The 17141-nt window shown below is 39.5% G+C and overlaps 1 protein-coding gene across 1 annotated transcript; it reads right to left on the minus strand.

The window, feature by feature from the left end:
* Positions 1–9563: 9563 nt before the first annotated feature.
* On the minus strand, positions 9564–13749 carry LOC100471797 (olfactory receptor 5M8). Its single transcript, XM_011234355.3, has 2 exons — positions 12851–13749; positions 9564–9591 (listed from the first exon to the last, which is right to left on the minus strand). Exons 1-2 carry the CDS (start codon positions 13744–13746, stop codon positions 9564–9566), a joined length of 924 nt encoding a protein of 307 aa, XP_011232657.2. The 5' UTR covers positions 13747–13749.
* Positions 13750–17141: the final 3392 nt, after the last annotated feature.

Consider the following 17141-nt stretch of genomic DNA (forward strand, 5'->3'; position numbering starts at 1 on the left):
GGTAGTAGGCCATTGCTTCTCCCTCCCCCTCAAAGTTTAGATCTGGGATCGGATGACCAAGTGAGTTCTGGGGTAGAGCCAATTTATTGCATAAGTGCAATTGAGAAGATAGAATGTATAATTTCAAAAATATGTATATTTTTATTAACCTTTCAGGAATTTCCCATAAAGAAAAACAATAAAGGTACAATTACTGGCCCATTCATTACCACTGATACAATATCCTCAACTCCATTCACATCTACTTTAAAACAACAATGTGAAAATCAATGCTATTTGCAGAGAAGAGTGTAAAGGGTAACAAACAAGGATAAAATTTTATAAATCTTCATTGTAATGAGCTCATTCTTAGGATGTTTTGAATGGGTAGAGAAAGAATATTTCCCAGTAATATCATATAATATAAAGTACTGTGATAACAAGTAAGTCTACAAATAAAGTTTCAGTCTTATCTTCAAAATATGGATAAAAATGAACAGATTTGACTGCATTAATCTGTGTTGCAAAGAGTGTACAGTTTGCAGACCTACCTTCAGCAGAGGAGAGCATCAGATGACAATTCTCACTATTTATCATAGAATTGGGAACACTGGGGTCATTAAGAGCACCTCCCCAAGAAACCACCCAGGTAATTATGAAAGGAATAATGATTGAAACACCAGAAATGTCTCAGGGGTAGGAGAAGTCAAGGACTGTTAATGAGAGGGGTAACCCTTATAGTAAAATTAAGAAATCAAAATTCTTGATAACATGATGTAATCTCTCCCATCTTTACATGAGTCCTGCCTTCTTTCATTCACACTTAGCAGTTATGCATCTTGAGAAAATATTCTTGGTTTGCATCATGACAAGGAGAGATTAATGCACTTTATGTTGGAGATGCTTAAATATAATGAATGTGACAGAAGTAGAAATAAGTGTAACAATAAGATTTATTTTTCAAAGTATTTTACAAAAATATCCCAAATTCTCAACAAATGGCAAAATTGCTTTAAGTTCTACTAAAGAAGCTAGATTCATAGAAATTATGAGCTTGGACAGACCTTGGAGAGTAGTGACTACAAACTAAAAGTTAACTGGATAAATAATAAAAAATGATTTATCCAAGGCCACCCACAAATTAACTTGAAATTTGGAAACTCAAACCAGGAACATGATGTCCTCACTCTTTATGGAACACTAAACTAACTCTCAAAAAAGTAAATAGGGATAGGTTTTCATTTGGGGGGAGGAAAGAGAGAGAGAGAGATAACAGAGATCCAAATCCACCTGCTAACAGACTATGTAATATTTAAATGCTTTAAAACCATGCTTTGAAATTTATTAGTAATCAGCAGCTAATTGGCATACCAAGAGTTCTCCAACAAATGGTGAATAAACAGTTGTCCTGAGGAAGTTACTTTAAACTAACCCCCAAAGTAACATTGAGGTAGACCTTAAAGTTTTTAGGGGGTTTAAGTTTTGAAACTATAGGCGTAGTGATACGGTATTAGAATTTAATCTAAATTAGCAGTTTGTTTAAATGCAAAGAGCTTTAAAATGTTGCCAATGACATATGTGTATGTGTGGAAATGAGTTCATGTGCATTTCTGGTTCCCCTTGAAGAAAATGAAAACTCAAAAATGGACAAAGAATGTTTATCCTCATATCAATGTCATTTTATATTTACATCTTTGCAGACAAATTTGTAATTACTTAAATGTGTAATTTAAGTCTGTGTGTTACATCGCTGTACTTATGTATTTTCTACACCAGAACGGCAGATTATTGATGTATGTATACATACATATTGATATAGAGACTTCGAGAGTCCAAGTTTTAGGCAGAGTTAAGATAGCGGAGGAGTAGAGGACCCCTTTTTCAGCCGGTCCTCTGAGTTGAGCTGGATAGGTCCCAGACCAGCAGGAACATCCACAGAATCAGCCTGAGAGGCAGGAAGATACATCTGGATCTCTACAAATGAACAACTCCAGCACTGAGTATCGAGGTACAAAGCAGGCAGCCGTGAAACCACGCACAGATATCGGAAGATAAATGGAAAGGGGAGGGAGCCACCATGTCCGGGCCCCGGGAAGCAGTAGCCACCTGCACCGGGGAGCGGGCAGACCATGGACCCGCACCCTTGAGACAGCAGACTGAGACCGTGAGCCGGGGGGGCGAGCTACCAAGCATCTCACGGAGCTCCGGAACTCCAGTGTGCTCACTGGGTCCAGACTGAGACTGGGAGCCCCGGGAGCACGCGCGGGGCGGCTGGCGGCTGGTGAGCCACCTGCACCAGGGAGCGGGCGGACCGCGGACCCGCACCCTCGAGACAGCAGACTGAGACCGTGAGCCGGGGGGGCGCGCTACCAAGCATCTCACGGAGCTCCGGGGAGCGGGCAGACCATGGACCCGCACCCTTGAGACAGCAGACTGAGACCGTGAGCCGGGGGGGCACACTACCAAGCATCTCACGGAGCTCCGGAACTCGAGTGTGCTCACTGGGTCCAGACTGAGACCGGGAGCTCCGGGAGCACGCGCGGGGCAGCTGGCGGCTGGTGAGCCACCTGCACCAGGGAGCGGGCGGACCGCGGACCCGCACCCTCGAGACAGCAGACTGAGACCGTGAGCCGGGAGTGCATGCCAACAAGCATCTCACGAGCTCCGGAACTCCGGTGTGCTCACTGGATCCAGACTGAGACCGGGAGATCCGGGAGCACGCGCGGGGCAGCTGGCAGCCGCCGGGCCACCTGCACGGGGGAGCAGGCGGACTCGCGGACAGTACCCGCAAGACAGCAGACTGAGACCGGGAGCTCTGGGAGCGCGTGCGGGGCGGCTGGCGACTGATGGCTGGCAGGGTTAGAAACACAAAGGACAGAGAAGCGCCGGCCCTGGAAGTGAAGGCTGGGATGCCGGGTGTGGGGCGCACAGCCCGGGATGCTGCAGGGTTGAGCAGCACCAACAGAAACAGAGTTAAAGTGGCCAGAACATCAGTGGAGAACGATCCGCAATCCCTCTGTTCTGAGACAGAGGCTGAATTTCAGCCGCTGCTGCTCTATCANGCTGCTGCTCTATCAGAAGAGGCACAGCAGACCACCAGGGAAAGCCGCCAGAGAACAAAAGCCTGGAAATACCAGCTCTCAGCATGCCCATCCCCATCCCCCCTCGCAGGGGAAACGGAGACTCTACCCAAACAGGGTTTCCTGAGTATCGGCAGAGGTTTCCCGATTGCCATGTACCTATCAAAGGCCATCACAGCCAGAATGAAAATTTCTACGTGGACGAGGGCGATGAAGAAGAAACACTGTACCAAACAACCGGCATAAGAAATAGTTTTTGTCTCGGATAACAGGTTTTCCAGCATTTTGGGGGTCACATTGGAAGAAAACCACACATCCACAAATGACAAATGACTGAGAAAAAAGTACATGGGGCTGTTAAGCTGTGGACTGACCTTAATTAACATGATCATGCCAATATTGCCCACCACAGTGACAATATAGACCACGAGAAAAATGATGAAAAAGAGGACTTGCCATTCCTGACGACTGGTCAGTCCCAAAAGAATAAACTCTGTCACATCGGTGAAATTGAGCATTTTCTCAATTCCAAGTCAATATTTGTCATAAATCCTAGTAATAACTGGAAGGAAATAAATTTACAAATCAGGTATTGTTTACTTATGAATTTATATATTTTTCCATGCCTTTTTTATCTTTTTTATTCAATATCTATGCCTGTACTCTGCCATTCTTTACAGCAAATCTTTTCTGAGCCCTTGCTATGTCAGAGGCTCTCTGAAAGTTACTGAGATGCCCTAGCACATAACAGTTATACCAAATATTGTGATTGAAACATGCTAGTACAAAATATTGTGTTTAGCCAAATTTCCAAGACTATTTCTTTATTATTTTTTAAAGATTATTTATTTATTTGTCAGAAAGAGAGAGAGCAAAAGCAGGGGGAATGGCAGGCAGAGGGAAAGACCCCCTGCCCCTCTGCAGAGCAAGGAGCCCAATGTGGGACTCGATCCCAGGACCCAGGGATCAAGACCTGTGCTGAAGGCAGTCCTTTAGCAGACTGAGTGACCCAGGTGTCCCTACCTTTTTGTTTTTGAGATTTATTTATTTATTTCAGAGGTGGGGAGGAAGAGAGCACAGATGAGTTGGGGATGGGCAGAGGGAAGAGAGAGAGAATCCACAAGCTTATTCCCTGCTGAGCATGGAGTGAGATGCCGGGCTCAATCCCAGGACGCTGAGATCATGACCTACGCCAAAATCAAGAGTCGGAGGCTCAATTGACTGAGCCACCCAGGCACCCCTCCAAGACTATTTCTTAAACATCTGTTGTTTCCAGTACTGGCATGTTTGGTACTTTCATATTTTAAGATATTTATGAAGACTTATACTTCTCTTTTTAACCCAATGCAAAAAAAAATTTTTTTTAACTCATCACTTTTTCATCATAAGCATATTCTTCATAATTAGGGTAATGGAGCCCCTTAACCAAATAATTTACCAGCCCTAAGTGTCAGACAAAAAATTATTTTTAATTTAACCACATGCATGCTCATTTAAACTGATGAAGGACAAATTGATCACGTTGGCCATCAAAGTCAAGTATAAGGGGGTAAACTACTTATTCACATTCATACATTTATATGGATTTCCTGGATGTGGACCCTTTGGCCTATCTAACATGTAATTATAATCTACTAAATATTATTGACAATTATGTTCTGGGGATTCAAAGATAGGTAAAACAAAGAGATTAATGTCATTACTTACACTGGAATTTTGCAAACAAACTTTCTACAACCATGATATATTTTTACAAAGTTATAGAGGAGTCAGAAAGTAGGGAATGATTCGCTCTACTTTGGAGATCCAGTGGAGCTCTGGGAAAGTTTCTTGGATATTTTGCAAACTTATTTTCAATGTATTTAGTTTCAAATTTCTATTAAACAAATGTATTTGTTGTATTATATAAACATTTTCCCAGAACAATATCACACAAATTATTTTCCTGAAAACACTAGTGTCTTGCATGATATTAATAAGTATTAAGGAGAAAAATCTACAAGTGCTCATTTATTAAATAATGATGAGAAATCTTCATATCCTGTCCAGTCTCTTAGAGATACACAATCTGCCTAGTAAAGTTAAGCTATGAGAAGCTCTTTGGGGAAAAAAAAATTATGTTATAATTAGCCTAGGTAGCATTTACTTAGCTTGACAATGAGAAAGATAAAGAAAGAGAGAAAATGAGCGATTCCATCAGCATCACGCACATTCATGTTCTGTAGAATGCAGAGCGTACTTCTGTTCAATAGGAATCCTGAGATAGCTTTTCAACAGGACAATGAATTTGTTGGAGATGTGGTGTTTTATTGTGCCCTCCAAAGGTTAAATGTCATTTCTAGGGCCGGTGATTGTTTCCAAGACCCTTGTTTTAACCTCCAACATTACACTTTGTTCAAGGTAGTTTGATGGACCATTTCTATCACTGGGTAGTGTCCAGAAAAGAGCAGACAAGAAGATAGATTTCTGGCCATAATGAAAACAAACAGACTCTTATCCACAAAGGTAAGGTCCACCCACCCCACTTGGAAAGAGTAATTTTCTCAGAAGAAAGTGGAAAGCTGCCAATCAAAGTGGATTAGACTGTATGAGTCCAGAATCTCAGGTGACTTAATGAAAACTTGAGGCATTATGCAATGGCTTAAACATTTTAAAGGGTTAATAGCAGTTCAAGTTATTTATAACTGGATAAACTGCTTTGGAATATGTTTCTGTAGAGGCTGAAAACTCTGTTACAGAGTTAATAAATTTATATCTAAAATCCTTTGTTTTATGATATGCAGAATGTCACACTTTCCTTGTAACATCTGTGTCTCTCCCTATCTACCCCTAGCCCTAGGGCCTCATGCACCCTTTATGGGACTCATTCTCTCCTAGAAGAGTATTCCAGTGGTCAGTGTGACATGATATTTAGATTGAAGCATACATAGATACACAGGGATTAATTAAAGCTTCAAGAAGGCATGTGATCACATTTAATTATAGTTGAACATTAATCCATTATGCACAAAGCAGTTTCCTTTAATTTATATTAATATCAAAAATAAATTGTATTAAAGACTAAACCAGTTGCTGTGTGATGGTTCACTCACTATCCACAGCGTGTGTATTAAGACATTGGCCAAAATTACTTATGTACCCACTTATCATTCTTGTCACAAAGTTTAATTATCATTTTAAAGGAATATGTTTGTGAGTCTAAAAAATAAAATGTAATATCAAATCACAGAGTAGAAAGTAGTAATAGGAAAATATATTTTGTTTTGGGTTTGTTATTCCAATTTTCCCAAATATGCACGGTAACGGTGTGTAGCACTTATACAATCCATAAAGCTAAACAATGCAAACAAAATCATAAATCAGTCGCATTACAACTGGCAACTAAGCGACTATGATGGGCGGTGCTGATTCTCTCTGGTCAGGGTGGGGTAAATGTGTTACAAACTGCTACTGTGCCTGTACCTATTACCCCGGGTGGCTGAGTCCCTCCCACCACTATTGTTCTCCATAGAACTTCTGTGCAATTGTTCTGACATAAACCTAATTTTAAACTAATCTTAAGCATTGAAGTCCACTAAAATTATAAACTACTTTTATAGCCTTGTCTTCCAGCCCTAAAAACAATTGTTTGCATTTTGGGGGGAAATTAATATCAAGCAGGATGAGAACTTTACAAACGATTTCCCCCTTTTGTTGGACAGATGCTCTGTAGTGTGTTGCTATGATTTCTGGTTTGGACATGCGCTTTGAGGGTCTGGGAGGGGGAGGCAATGAGTTTTGAGTATTTATCTCAAATGTGCTGCAGTGTTACTGTGAGCTGCTTGTCCTCATCTACAGTCCGCGGGAACAGAAGCAAAAAAATAGATGATAGAGACTAGATCACAGATACGTATACTTGTTTATATATATAAAACCTTTGGGACAGATGAAATCCCTCAACAAGAAGAAGTTGAATCTTTAATGTTGGACAGATTCATATGAAAGAGAAATTAATGCAAATATATTTTAGACACCCTTGTAGGTGACAGAGGAAATACAACGATGAGGAGAGGTTCTAAACTGAGAAGTGATAACAAACACATCAACAGATCAGACTGATCTCTGCATCAACAGGATATGACCGTGACTACCTGTGCTTTTCATCCTTATGCTTTTTACCTAAGGTCGGCAATAGAAGAATTCCTACTTGGAAAGTCAGGTCTGCTCTCAGAGTATCAGGGATGATACAGCACAATGAAAGGGTATAAAAGATGGTGGTTAATGGACTTTTCAAAAGCTACATATGTGAACACCTGAGAGGTGGTTCGCCAGCTGATAGAGAGCAATGGTGACATCAAGAGGGGGTGGAGTGGTTGGGCCTGATCTTAAAAAGAATGAGGTCTGGAAAACAGTAGGGGGTTAAGGGACCTCATTAGTACTTCGAGGATTTTCCTTACCATCTAAAGGCAAAAATGCATACACAGACTTCCCATGCTGTATCACTCGTTATTTCAAATTAAATTACCAATAAAAATGGAATTTTCACCCCAAAACAGGCATGAAAATATTAAGTGTTGCAATTAAACAATTCCATTTCTTGGGGTGCCTGGGTGGCTCAGCCGGTTAGGCATCCAACTCTTGATTTCAGCTCAGGTCATGACCTCAGGGTCCTAAGATGAAGCCCAGAATCTGGCTCCGGAGATTCTTTCCCTCTCTCTCTCTCCCTCTGACTCCACTGGCTCTCTCTGTCTCTCTCTCTTTCTAAAATAAATAAATAAATCTTTTTTTAAAAAAATTAAAAAAGAATTCCGTTTCTGTTGTCAGACTTTGAATTTTGGCTCCATGACTCATAAACTCAGGCTGCTTTTGTACTGGTTTATTTTCTCCTTTATTTCTCTATGCCTCAATATGATGTACCAGTAATTATAATACTCATTTCATAGTTTAATTATGAGTATGAAAAGAGATATTATATATTCGCACAAAATATATACACAGGGGACAATTATTATTAAATGTACTCCTGGAAATTATAACTTCCATTAATAGTTTGTAATAATCAAATAATCAAATCTCTACAGAAAATCTCTCTCTTTCTTTGTCTCTTCCCTCCTTCCCTCTTATTTCTCTGTCTCTTCCACATGCACAAATACACACCTTCACACACAGATAACGTGTATGGAATAATTAAAGGCAATAATAAAGAATAAGAGAAGATAAAATTTAAGATGTAAATTTAATCCGACAGATCCAGATACATTTTTATACCAACCTGAGAATGAAGAGAAATATTCCCAGTAAGAATGCAGAAGTGAAAAGCAAATGCTACATAAGAGATAATAAACATTGTACACCAGGCAAAAGAGAACCTGGAAATCCACAAGAGAAGTTTCCTTTAAATGTTTGCCTTAGGAAAAAAAAAAAAAAAGGGGGAAGAAGAAGAACCAGTTAAATGCTTTGCCTAGAAAGGACCCTGCGGGCAATTACCTCTCTAGAGGAAGAGTCCACTGTTGAGTTTTGTTGTTGTTGTTGTTTTTAATAGCAGATTTGCATAATTTGTCTTTTCCCCAAACTCAAGTTATTTTGAATGTGTCCTGGGATCAAATAACACAGTTTGCTCTGGGTTTGCATCACGCTCAACTGGGCGATGGTGTCACTTAATCTGCACAAGGCAATCTCGTGTTCTGCATCCTCGCTCTGTGCTCCTGGGCTTTTCCAGTGAAAGATGAAACAAGTACCAACATTCCCTGCAGCGAACACTGTGGCATATCAGAGCAGGAAAAATATATCTGCTTCACATCCTTCATTTTATAAGTAAGAACATGACAAATTTAATAATAGCTACAATAAAGCATTTATTACATTTACTCATGCTAATTTAACTTAATGCTCCTAACTACCTCCCGAGATCACTATTATTATATCTATTTTACAGACAAGAAATTAGACCTCAGAGAGTTTCAGTGACTTGCTCAAGGTCACACTTCTAATGAATCAGGGACTAGATTCCTGATTGCAGACTTTGATTCCAGAGTTTGTACCGCTTCTCATCTCATCCTATTGCCCAAAAGCAACTACTAATTGGGCAAATCAAAATCTCCATTTCTGATTCAAAATGACTCTCATTTCCACTATACGACTGGTATATATAATACATTCTATAGAATATATTCTTTCACAGTCTTTATGAAATATGTGTTCATAAAGATGTTCTTTGTATAGCCAAAAAATGTGGGTATTTCACTGATACATGCATTTGATCACTTTACTTGCGTGCCTGGCAGTGTAGGCCCTCCAGGTTATTCCCTCTTCCGGCCTGACTGTTGCACTATAGTCTTATGGCCCCACTTCAGTTCCTGCAACTGAGCAGTGGAGGGAATTGCTGCTTTCCCCCCATATCCATGGCCCTGCCCCATTGCAAGAAGACTGTCAGGAGAGCAGTTGCCTTATTCATGGACCTACCCAGGACCTATATTAATATTGTGCTAGGTTTAGTTTTCATGACCTGTATGGGTCATGAAAAACTTACTTTCCTTTTAAAATTTCCTTGAGGGTCCCTATGTAAAACTAATAATCTCCTCCCCTGCATTTTCATACATCTTAGTACCTATTGCAGTAATTATCACATTGTGTCTCAGACAGCTTTAAGTGCTTGTTTCATAATGCTGGGCAGTGAACAATTTGATACAAGACACACTGTCTTACTCATCATTTCATCCCTGATAATTACGCAACACTAAGTATTTTGTTAGGTGAATTTGCCACGTGAGGTAAAATATTCACAGATTTCTGGGGTTGGGAGCCATGGTTCTTCCAATAGCCGAGCACTAGTGTTTTCTCCTCTTCCGCCTTCCAGACTCCTCACAAACACCTCTTTGTGTCGATCTAATTTGGATTCAAATGAGGAAAAGACTCTGCAGCCCATAGTTCTCTGCTCTCGTGGAGTAGCACATGCAATCTAAGACAAATTCCTGTTTCTTCATGCCGTGAAATGATTACAGAGCAGTAACGCTTCATTGGACTGCGTCATTGAGGCACTTGGAATGTTTCTTTTAAAGTATGAGAGAAAGAACAACCACAGAAAGGAAAGAACACTGCCGTCTTCAACTTTACTGGTGTTTGCTTCACAAGACCGAGCTACAAAATAGCAAAAATGAGGGAGTTAACATATGGAAGATTCACTTAAATCTAAATCGACACGTGATTTCTGTAGGCAAAATAAGTAGGTTACAGCCTCATTTCAGTGCATGTTCAAGAGGGCATCGTGAGACAAACTGAGGATAAGGGATCCTTAGCTGTGAGAAAATCATCTGGGTGTTTCCTCAGTATTTGACACCAAAATAAGTGCAGATGCTTGAGGATAATAACCAAAGCATAGCAAAACCTGGGATATGCTTGCTCTTCTTTCTGAAAGGTCACTGCCCCAAATGAGACAACCCCCATGTAAATCAACTGATTAAAGTGTTTCCACTTTGTACAATGGGAAATAACAGCAACAACAACAACAACAACAACAACAAAACCCTATTTTGCCTACAGTTGATGTACATAAAACTGAACAAGACTAAAAGGCACAGGACAAGTGAATTCAAAATTATGAGAAGTAGAGTTTGTAGTATTAATATGCAGCAAGGTAGAATTAAAGAATATTTAATTATAAATCATTAAATAAAAGGGAAAATGTCACTTAACTGGTGAATGGTATCATCCATAGCAAAGATACAATAATAGATATAATGGATGAATTATATAGCACCAACTATTTAAAAAGATATTACTGCAAATTAAGATTGAATTTGAATCTTTAATACATTTTTTAGCTTTTTCAAAGGCAAACAGAAAAAAATAAGTATACAGAGATATGAAAAATTATATAGATTTTCAATGCAGAAATCTAAATTTTTCAGAAGGCATATAAATATGCCAGGCTTCATCCAGAAACTTTGTCCTTGCTAATGATTCTCCAGGTTACAGTTTCCACAGATCTGTTTGTGTTTGCTTTCTTCTGACCCAAGAGGCTTGGATTCAAAGTGTCACTTCGCTAAGAGTCCTTTCCTAGCCACTGAAATTGACACATCAGCACAACCCTCACTTCTGACACTGCCAAGTCACTGTCTTTCACACTGCCTTGCTTTACCTTCTGCATAGCACTGACCAACAGCTGAAACATTTTATTATCTGTTTGTGTGCATGCCATGCTATTGAAATACCCCACCTCTGAAACAGTAAAGGACGTTTCCTGCCTTGTATATTGCTGAATCTCTAGTTTGTAGCATCTTCCCAGTAATTGACATAGGTTGAATGAATGAAACATTTTAAACCAGGAGTAGCAATCACTCTCTCCAGATAACAGCTCTGCAACAAACCTAGAGAGCAACCACGGCAGAATCCAAAACAAGGACAGAAAGCTCCCAGGAAGAAAATGTGTAAATTATAGATCACCCACGGTTTTTCTCTGTAACAGGTATTTTATCGTTCAGCGTGAATTTGGAAAAGAATAGTAAATTAAAAAAAAAAAAGCAAAAGTAAAACAACTAGTAACTTTGAAAACCAAATAATTGTGCAAAAAGAGAATTACATTCATAATATTACTTGCAGTGTTGGTAACAGTATTAGTAATGTTCATAGTGCTACTCATATTATTCTTCAGGTAATTCTAATGATATGCTTAGAGTTATTTTAACCACACATATCAATTAAAGAAGAACTTCAGATGTGACCATACTGGAAAGATGAGGAGAAAGAACTGGTGGTTCTTGGGTAGGGATGCAGGGATAGGTGGAAAAATTTTTATACTTTAACTTTAGTAAAAAGATGCAAATCAATCGTGCACATGTTTGAAAATCAATACATAGACATATAAACCTATAATTTAAAATGAGTTAATGCCCAACGACAGTAACAACAAGGTGTTATCTATGGGGAGATAGAGTGGAGAGAAGTGAGAAAGGAGTATATATAAGGCTATACTACTATTTGACTTTTAAAACAATATATATGCTTTACATTAGCAATTTTAAATAATTACAATAAGGGTATTTTAACGAAAACATGCATATATGTAGAAATAGAAAAAACTAAAAACATAAAATCTCAAATGTGATTTTTTGAGGGTCGTGGTGCTTAATTTCTCTCATATGCATTCACATGTTTGAATTTTGTATAATTAATATCATTTCATCCGGAAGAGGCTACTCACTGCCGTGGAAATAAGCAACTCCACATACGGTAGCAGCCTGTAAGACAGAGGGCACTTCTCATCCATCCCACATTTCTAGTGTGAGTTGGTGGAGGGCACTTTTCCACATGTCCTCACTCAAGAACCCATGCTTACACTTAAATTCTATATATTGCCGGTCACCAGGGCAAGGAAAACAAAAACAAAAAACAAAACCACTGAGGGTTTTTCTCACAAACAATGAAGTGCTCAGCTGAGAAGTGACACATATGAATTCTAATCTAACTCATTGTCCAGAAATAGCCACACCCCTCCACCTAAACCCAAAACGGGAGAAAGGTAAGGCTATCATGTGCACAAAGGGCAAAGAAATTAAAATAACTAGTGAGCAAAAAAAATGACAAGTACAGACATGTTCATTTTTATAATGGAATTTTACTTCTCATGTTTGGATCTTTAAAAAATTACTAGAAGTTTTAAAAATGCAATGTTCCCCTTCAATGTACCATATTTCTCATTCCACTATCAATTCCATCCTATAATGTTGGGAAAAGGTTTCGAAAAATTGGGGGGCGAAATGAATAGTGATTGCTTTTAAGAGCATCTTTGTTTTCTTAACCACTCTTTGGTGAATGCTTCTTTCACATCTTTATTCCTAAGGCTGTAAATCATGGGGTTCAACATGGGGATGACTGTTGTATAAAATACAGCTACCATTTTTCCCTGTTCCACAGATTCCTTAGAAGGGTGTCTGAGATACATGAAGAAAAGGGTAGCACAGAATATGGTGACAGATGTGAGATGGGAGCCACAGGTGGAGAAAGCTTTGTGCCTGCCTTCTGTGGAACGAATCCTCAGGATAGCAGGAAAAATATAAAGGTAGGAAACCAGGATGATGAGCAGAGAAAAGGAAAGGTTACAACCAGCCACCACAAACATTGACAACTCCTTGTTGTAAGTGTCAGAACAGGCCAGCTTTATCAGGGGTGGGTCCGCACAGTAGAAGTGGTTAATTTCATTGGGGCCACAGAAGGCTAGGTTGTAGGTCCACATGGTCTCCATGAGGCCCGTGAGCGCTCCATAAACGTAAGGCCCCGTGATGAGGGATGTGCACACGCTCCTGGACATCTTGCTGCCATAAAGCAGAGGGTTGCAGATGGCCATGTACCGATCAAAGGCCATCACAGCCAGGATATAGATCTCCACGTGGACCAAGGCAATGAAAAAGTAACACTGCACCAGACAAGCAGGATAGGAGATGGTTTTCTTCTCTGATAAGAAAATCTCCAGCATCTTGGGGGTCACATTGGAAGAGAAGCACAGATCTACAAACGACAGGTGGCTCAGGAAAAAGTACATGGGTTTGTGGAGCCGGGCATTGGCCTGGATGAGGACAATCATGCCAAGATTCCCTGCGACCGTGACCATGTAAATCACCAGAAACAGCAGGAAGAGGACAATCTGCAATTCCAGGCGACTGGTCAGTCCGAGGAGAATGAACTCAGTCACGGAAGTGGAGTTTTTTCTCATAATTTCCTTCAATGGGAAACGAGAATGTTGGATCAGGATAGAAACTTTTTAAAAGGTGAAAAAAAAAGTCATATTTTCTTAGAATACCATTTTGGGTTTTTTTCTCTACATTTTTCTTTCCTTTTCTATGATTTTTTGTCCCAGGAGATGCTAGAAATAGTGGCTTAAGTGAAACAGTATCCACTTAAACTTAGCAAATGCAAACCTCTGCATCCCAGTCACTAGTGGGCTGTAAGTCTTTTTCTTTGCAAATTATCCCCCTTATTTCTCTTTCTCTATTTACCTTTTTGGTTTCTGTCAGGACATTTCTTACCCATCTGCATTACTACTTTGTCTATTTTCAATATTTTACTTAACCTCACATCGGTTTTTTTCATCCCAGATTTTGCCAATCAGGGCCAATAAACAAATACTCACCACTGAAAGTGAATTTACTGGATAACTTAATCAGAAGTTGAGAACCTCGTACCCGAGTTTCTTTTCCTGATAACAATGATTTCTTCCAGCCCATGCCACATTAAGCCCTTAGGTTCTTTGTAAAGGGTACTAAGTGATACATTAAAAGATGCATCTTAATTCATTCTTTGTGGGATATAAGAAATCAGTACTTCCTACTTTAGAATGACTAGATGTTATTTGGGGGGGAAATGGAAGAAAAGAAATCTGTGAAAAGTTGAGTGATTGCAAATGTTTTACCATGTATGGTTACTGATGTAACTCACAGGAAAATTCTCCAAAAGTCTTTTAACATTTTTCCAGCCAATTCAATACGTTTAGTGAAGCGAATTTTTCAGTCCATCAGACCTGAATCAGACAATAGAAATGACTTGGCCCAGTATGTTCGCCTACATTTGAGACAACAGATGGAAAAGCAAAGTGACAGCCCAGAGCCATAGATGGATTTGACAGAGCCTGGGCTAGAAGCAGTACCTACCCTCTATCCATGTCAGTGTTTGCTCCTCGGAGCCAGAGTGGGTCTTTATGGAATACCTCTTAGAAAAACAAAGCAAAACTAAAGTAAACAAAACAGCACAACCACAAAGCTTCCCTTCTCTTCCTTTTTTGCTCAAACTAGGTTTTCTGCAGCCAAAGAATAGGTTCTAAGAGAAGTGTGCAATTTTTATCCAACCCTTTATGGCATCAGCTTGCCCTTCCCTTCCTCCTTTCTGCCTCCTACTGGCAGTTCATGTGGACGCAGCACGGAGCTATCCCAGAACATAAGGATGAGATGGCAGAAAAATGAGTGAGTCACAACTACTAAAATCATGGCAGAGCTGAATTGATATACCAGCTCAGAATCTGATAGGAATGAGAGTTGGACTTCTAACTTCACTATTATTTTCTTTTGTTGTTGCGGGAATTGAAATCATTATTCAACTAATGCAAACCTCTAGGATCAGTGCCCAAGATTACTCTACGTCTCTATAGAGCTCACCCTGGTCTTCAGATTTGCATGCACCACTGCTTTTTTCTTATAGGTTTTAAGATCCAGCCAGTCTAGTATCTGTACTCTCGGTGGACCAAATTCAGTTAAAATCTGTGACAAACATAAACCCCTTAGGGGTTAGAAACATCAGTCATTACTAGTTTAATCCAAATTCATTCAAAAAACTTCCCCCTCCACCAATTAAAAAAACAAACAAACTAGTCTTAAGCTATAACCAGAAGAGAAATATAGGTCCCCAGGGAAAGGTCTATGTAATCTTGAATTTTATTTCCCACTCAATCAACAAGATTCCTCTTGAAAAAAGAAAGTTTTATCTATATAAGGTAAAACTATATCAGGTGACAATTATTAGTTAGAATTTAATCAGTTCCTCAGAGGTTATGCCTAAAGACCATTTTATGACTTAAAAATTGTGATGACAGTGTTTAAATAATCACAAGCCTCTTGAGACCTTTTAAAATTGCTGTAAACCTCCTTCGCATCCATTCCACATTCACACACGCGCGCGCACACACACACACACACACACACACTGCAACTTTATCAGATGCAGATGAAAGCTACTTAATACAAAATAATTTTAAAATAAAATTTAAGCATTAGTCGCATTTATTCTTTAAAGTCTTCTGCGCCCTAACCACAGAGGATTTTTTCCAGGGACTATTTTACAGCACTTCATCCCCAACTTCATAACATTTGTGGTTTCTCTAATATCTTCCCCACTGATATTTCTCAGCTCTACCTCTTCTCTCCTGGAATGACCTCAAGAACTCCATATTATCCTGACCAGTTCCCCTTTTGTTGGCTCCTGTCCTTTAGCTCAGCTAAAGGTTGTTTAGTGAGCACATTAAGATGTTTTGCAAAATTAAAAGGCTTGTCATATAATAGGAATCATCATCTTTAGAAGAATGGTTATTTGGGGGCACCTGGGTGGCGCGGTCGGTTGAGTGTCGGACTCTTGATTTCCACTCAGGTTGCTCTCAGGGTCATGGGATCAAGTTCCCTGTTGGGCACTGTGCTCAGCGTGGAATCTGCTTGAGATTCTTTCTCCCTCTCCCTCTGCCACTCTGCCCTGCACTTTCAAAAATGGTTATTTGTTGCATATATATGGGGTGTCTCTCTATCTTTTTCTCCTCTTCTACCAGAGGACGCTGAAACGTCATGCTGCACCCTTCTATGTGTTCATACCCTTTCCTTCCCTCCTGCCTTCCTTAAAAAAATGATCTACTGAGGTATCTTTGTGCTTTCCGAAACTTTAAAAATTATTTTGTGCTAAAATGTTCCCAGTATCCTTAATACTGATGATCATCTCACCGGTTTTGCAGCTGGGCAGATTCGATTTGAAAAAGTGCAACTATGCTCCTTATTAGTTCTATGATGACAGGTGTCTTAGTCTCTATGAGCCTGAGTCTTCTCACATTTAAAATGTTGTTGCAGGATTGTTCTCTGAGGATTTTAAAACTTAGAATGCATGTAAATATCTGGCCATGTGTGAGGCATATAAGGCTATCACAAGAAAATTTTAGTGTCTATCTACCCTTTGTTTAATATTGAGAAAAATTAAAAATTTCCCAACTATGAATATTGTTATATGACCAGCTCTAGTTTTTGTCTAGGTAACCATTTAGCTATTTCTAACCATGCACTTATCCCTACAAATAAGAAATTGGATTCCAGGTATAACTAGTAACATTTTGGCTCATTCCTCACACACAAAATAAACAGCCCTACCTATAAAGAAGTTGAAAAACCAATACACCCTCAAAAAACAAGTGAGGGGAAGTGTTGCTTGTGTTTATAAGGGTGATTATTTTTCCCTATGGTATTTTTAAAATATCAAGATGAAGCAATCAGTTCTGCCAACTAAAAGTTTCCTGAAGACAATTCAAGGATTAGTAACGTGGGAGCTAGGAATGATGTAAGAATCTCTTCTGTGTCTCCTCCATCT

The sequence above is a fragment of the Ailuropoda melanoleuca genome, chromosome 16 (assembly GCF_002007445.2).
Source record: "Ailuropoda melanoleuca isolate Jingjing chromosome 16, ASM200744v2, whole genome shotgun sequence".
Classification (NCBI taxonomy): Eukaryota; Metazoa; Chordata; class Mammalia; order Carnivora; family Ursidae; genus Ailuropoda; species Ailuropoda melanoleuca.

Coding starts and splice junctions, on each gene's coding strand:
- LOC100471797 (XM_011234355.3), bottom strand. CDS start 13,746: ATGAGAAAAAACTCCACTTCCGTGACTGAGTTCATTCTCCTCGGACTG. Junction 9,592..12,850: donor AATAAAGATGTGAAAGAAGC/ATTCACCAAAGA, acceptor TTACATAGGGAC/CCTCAAGGAAATTTTAAAAG.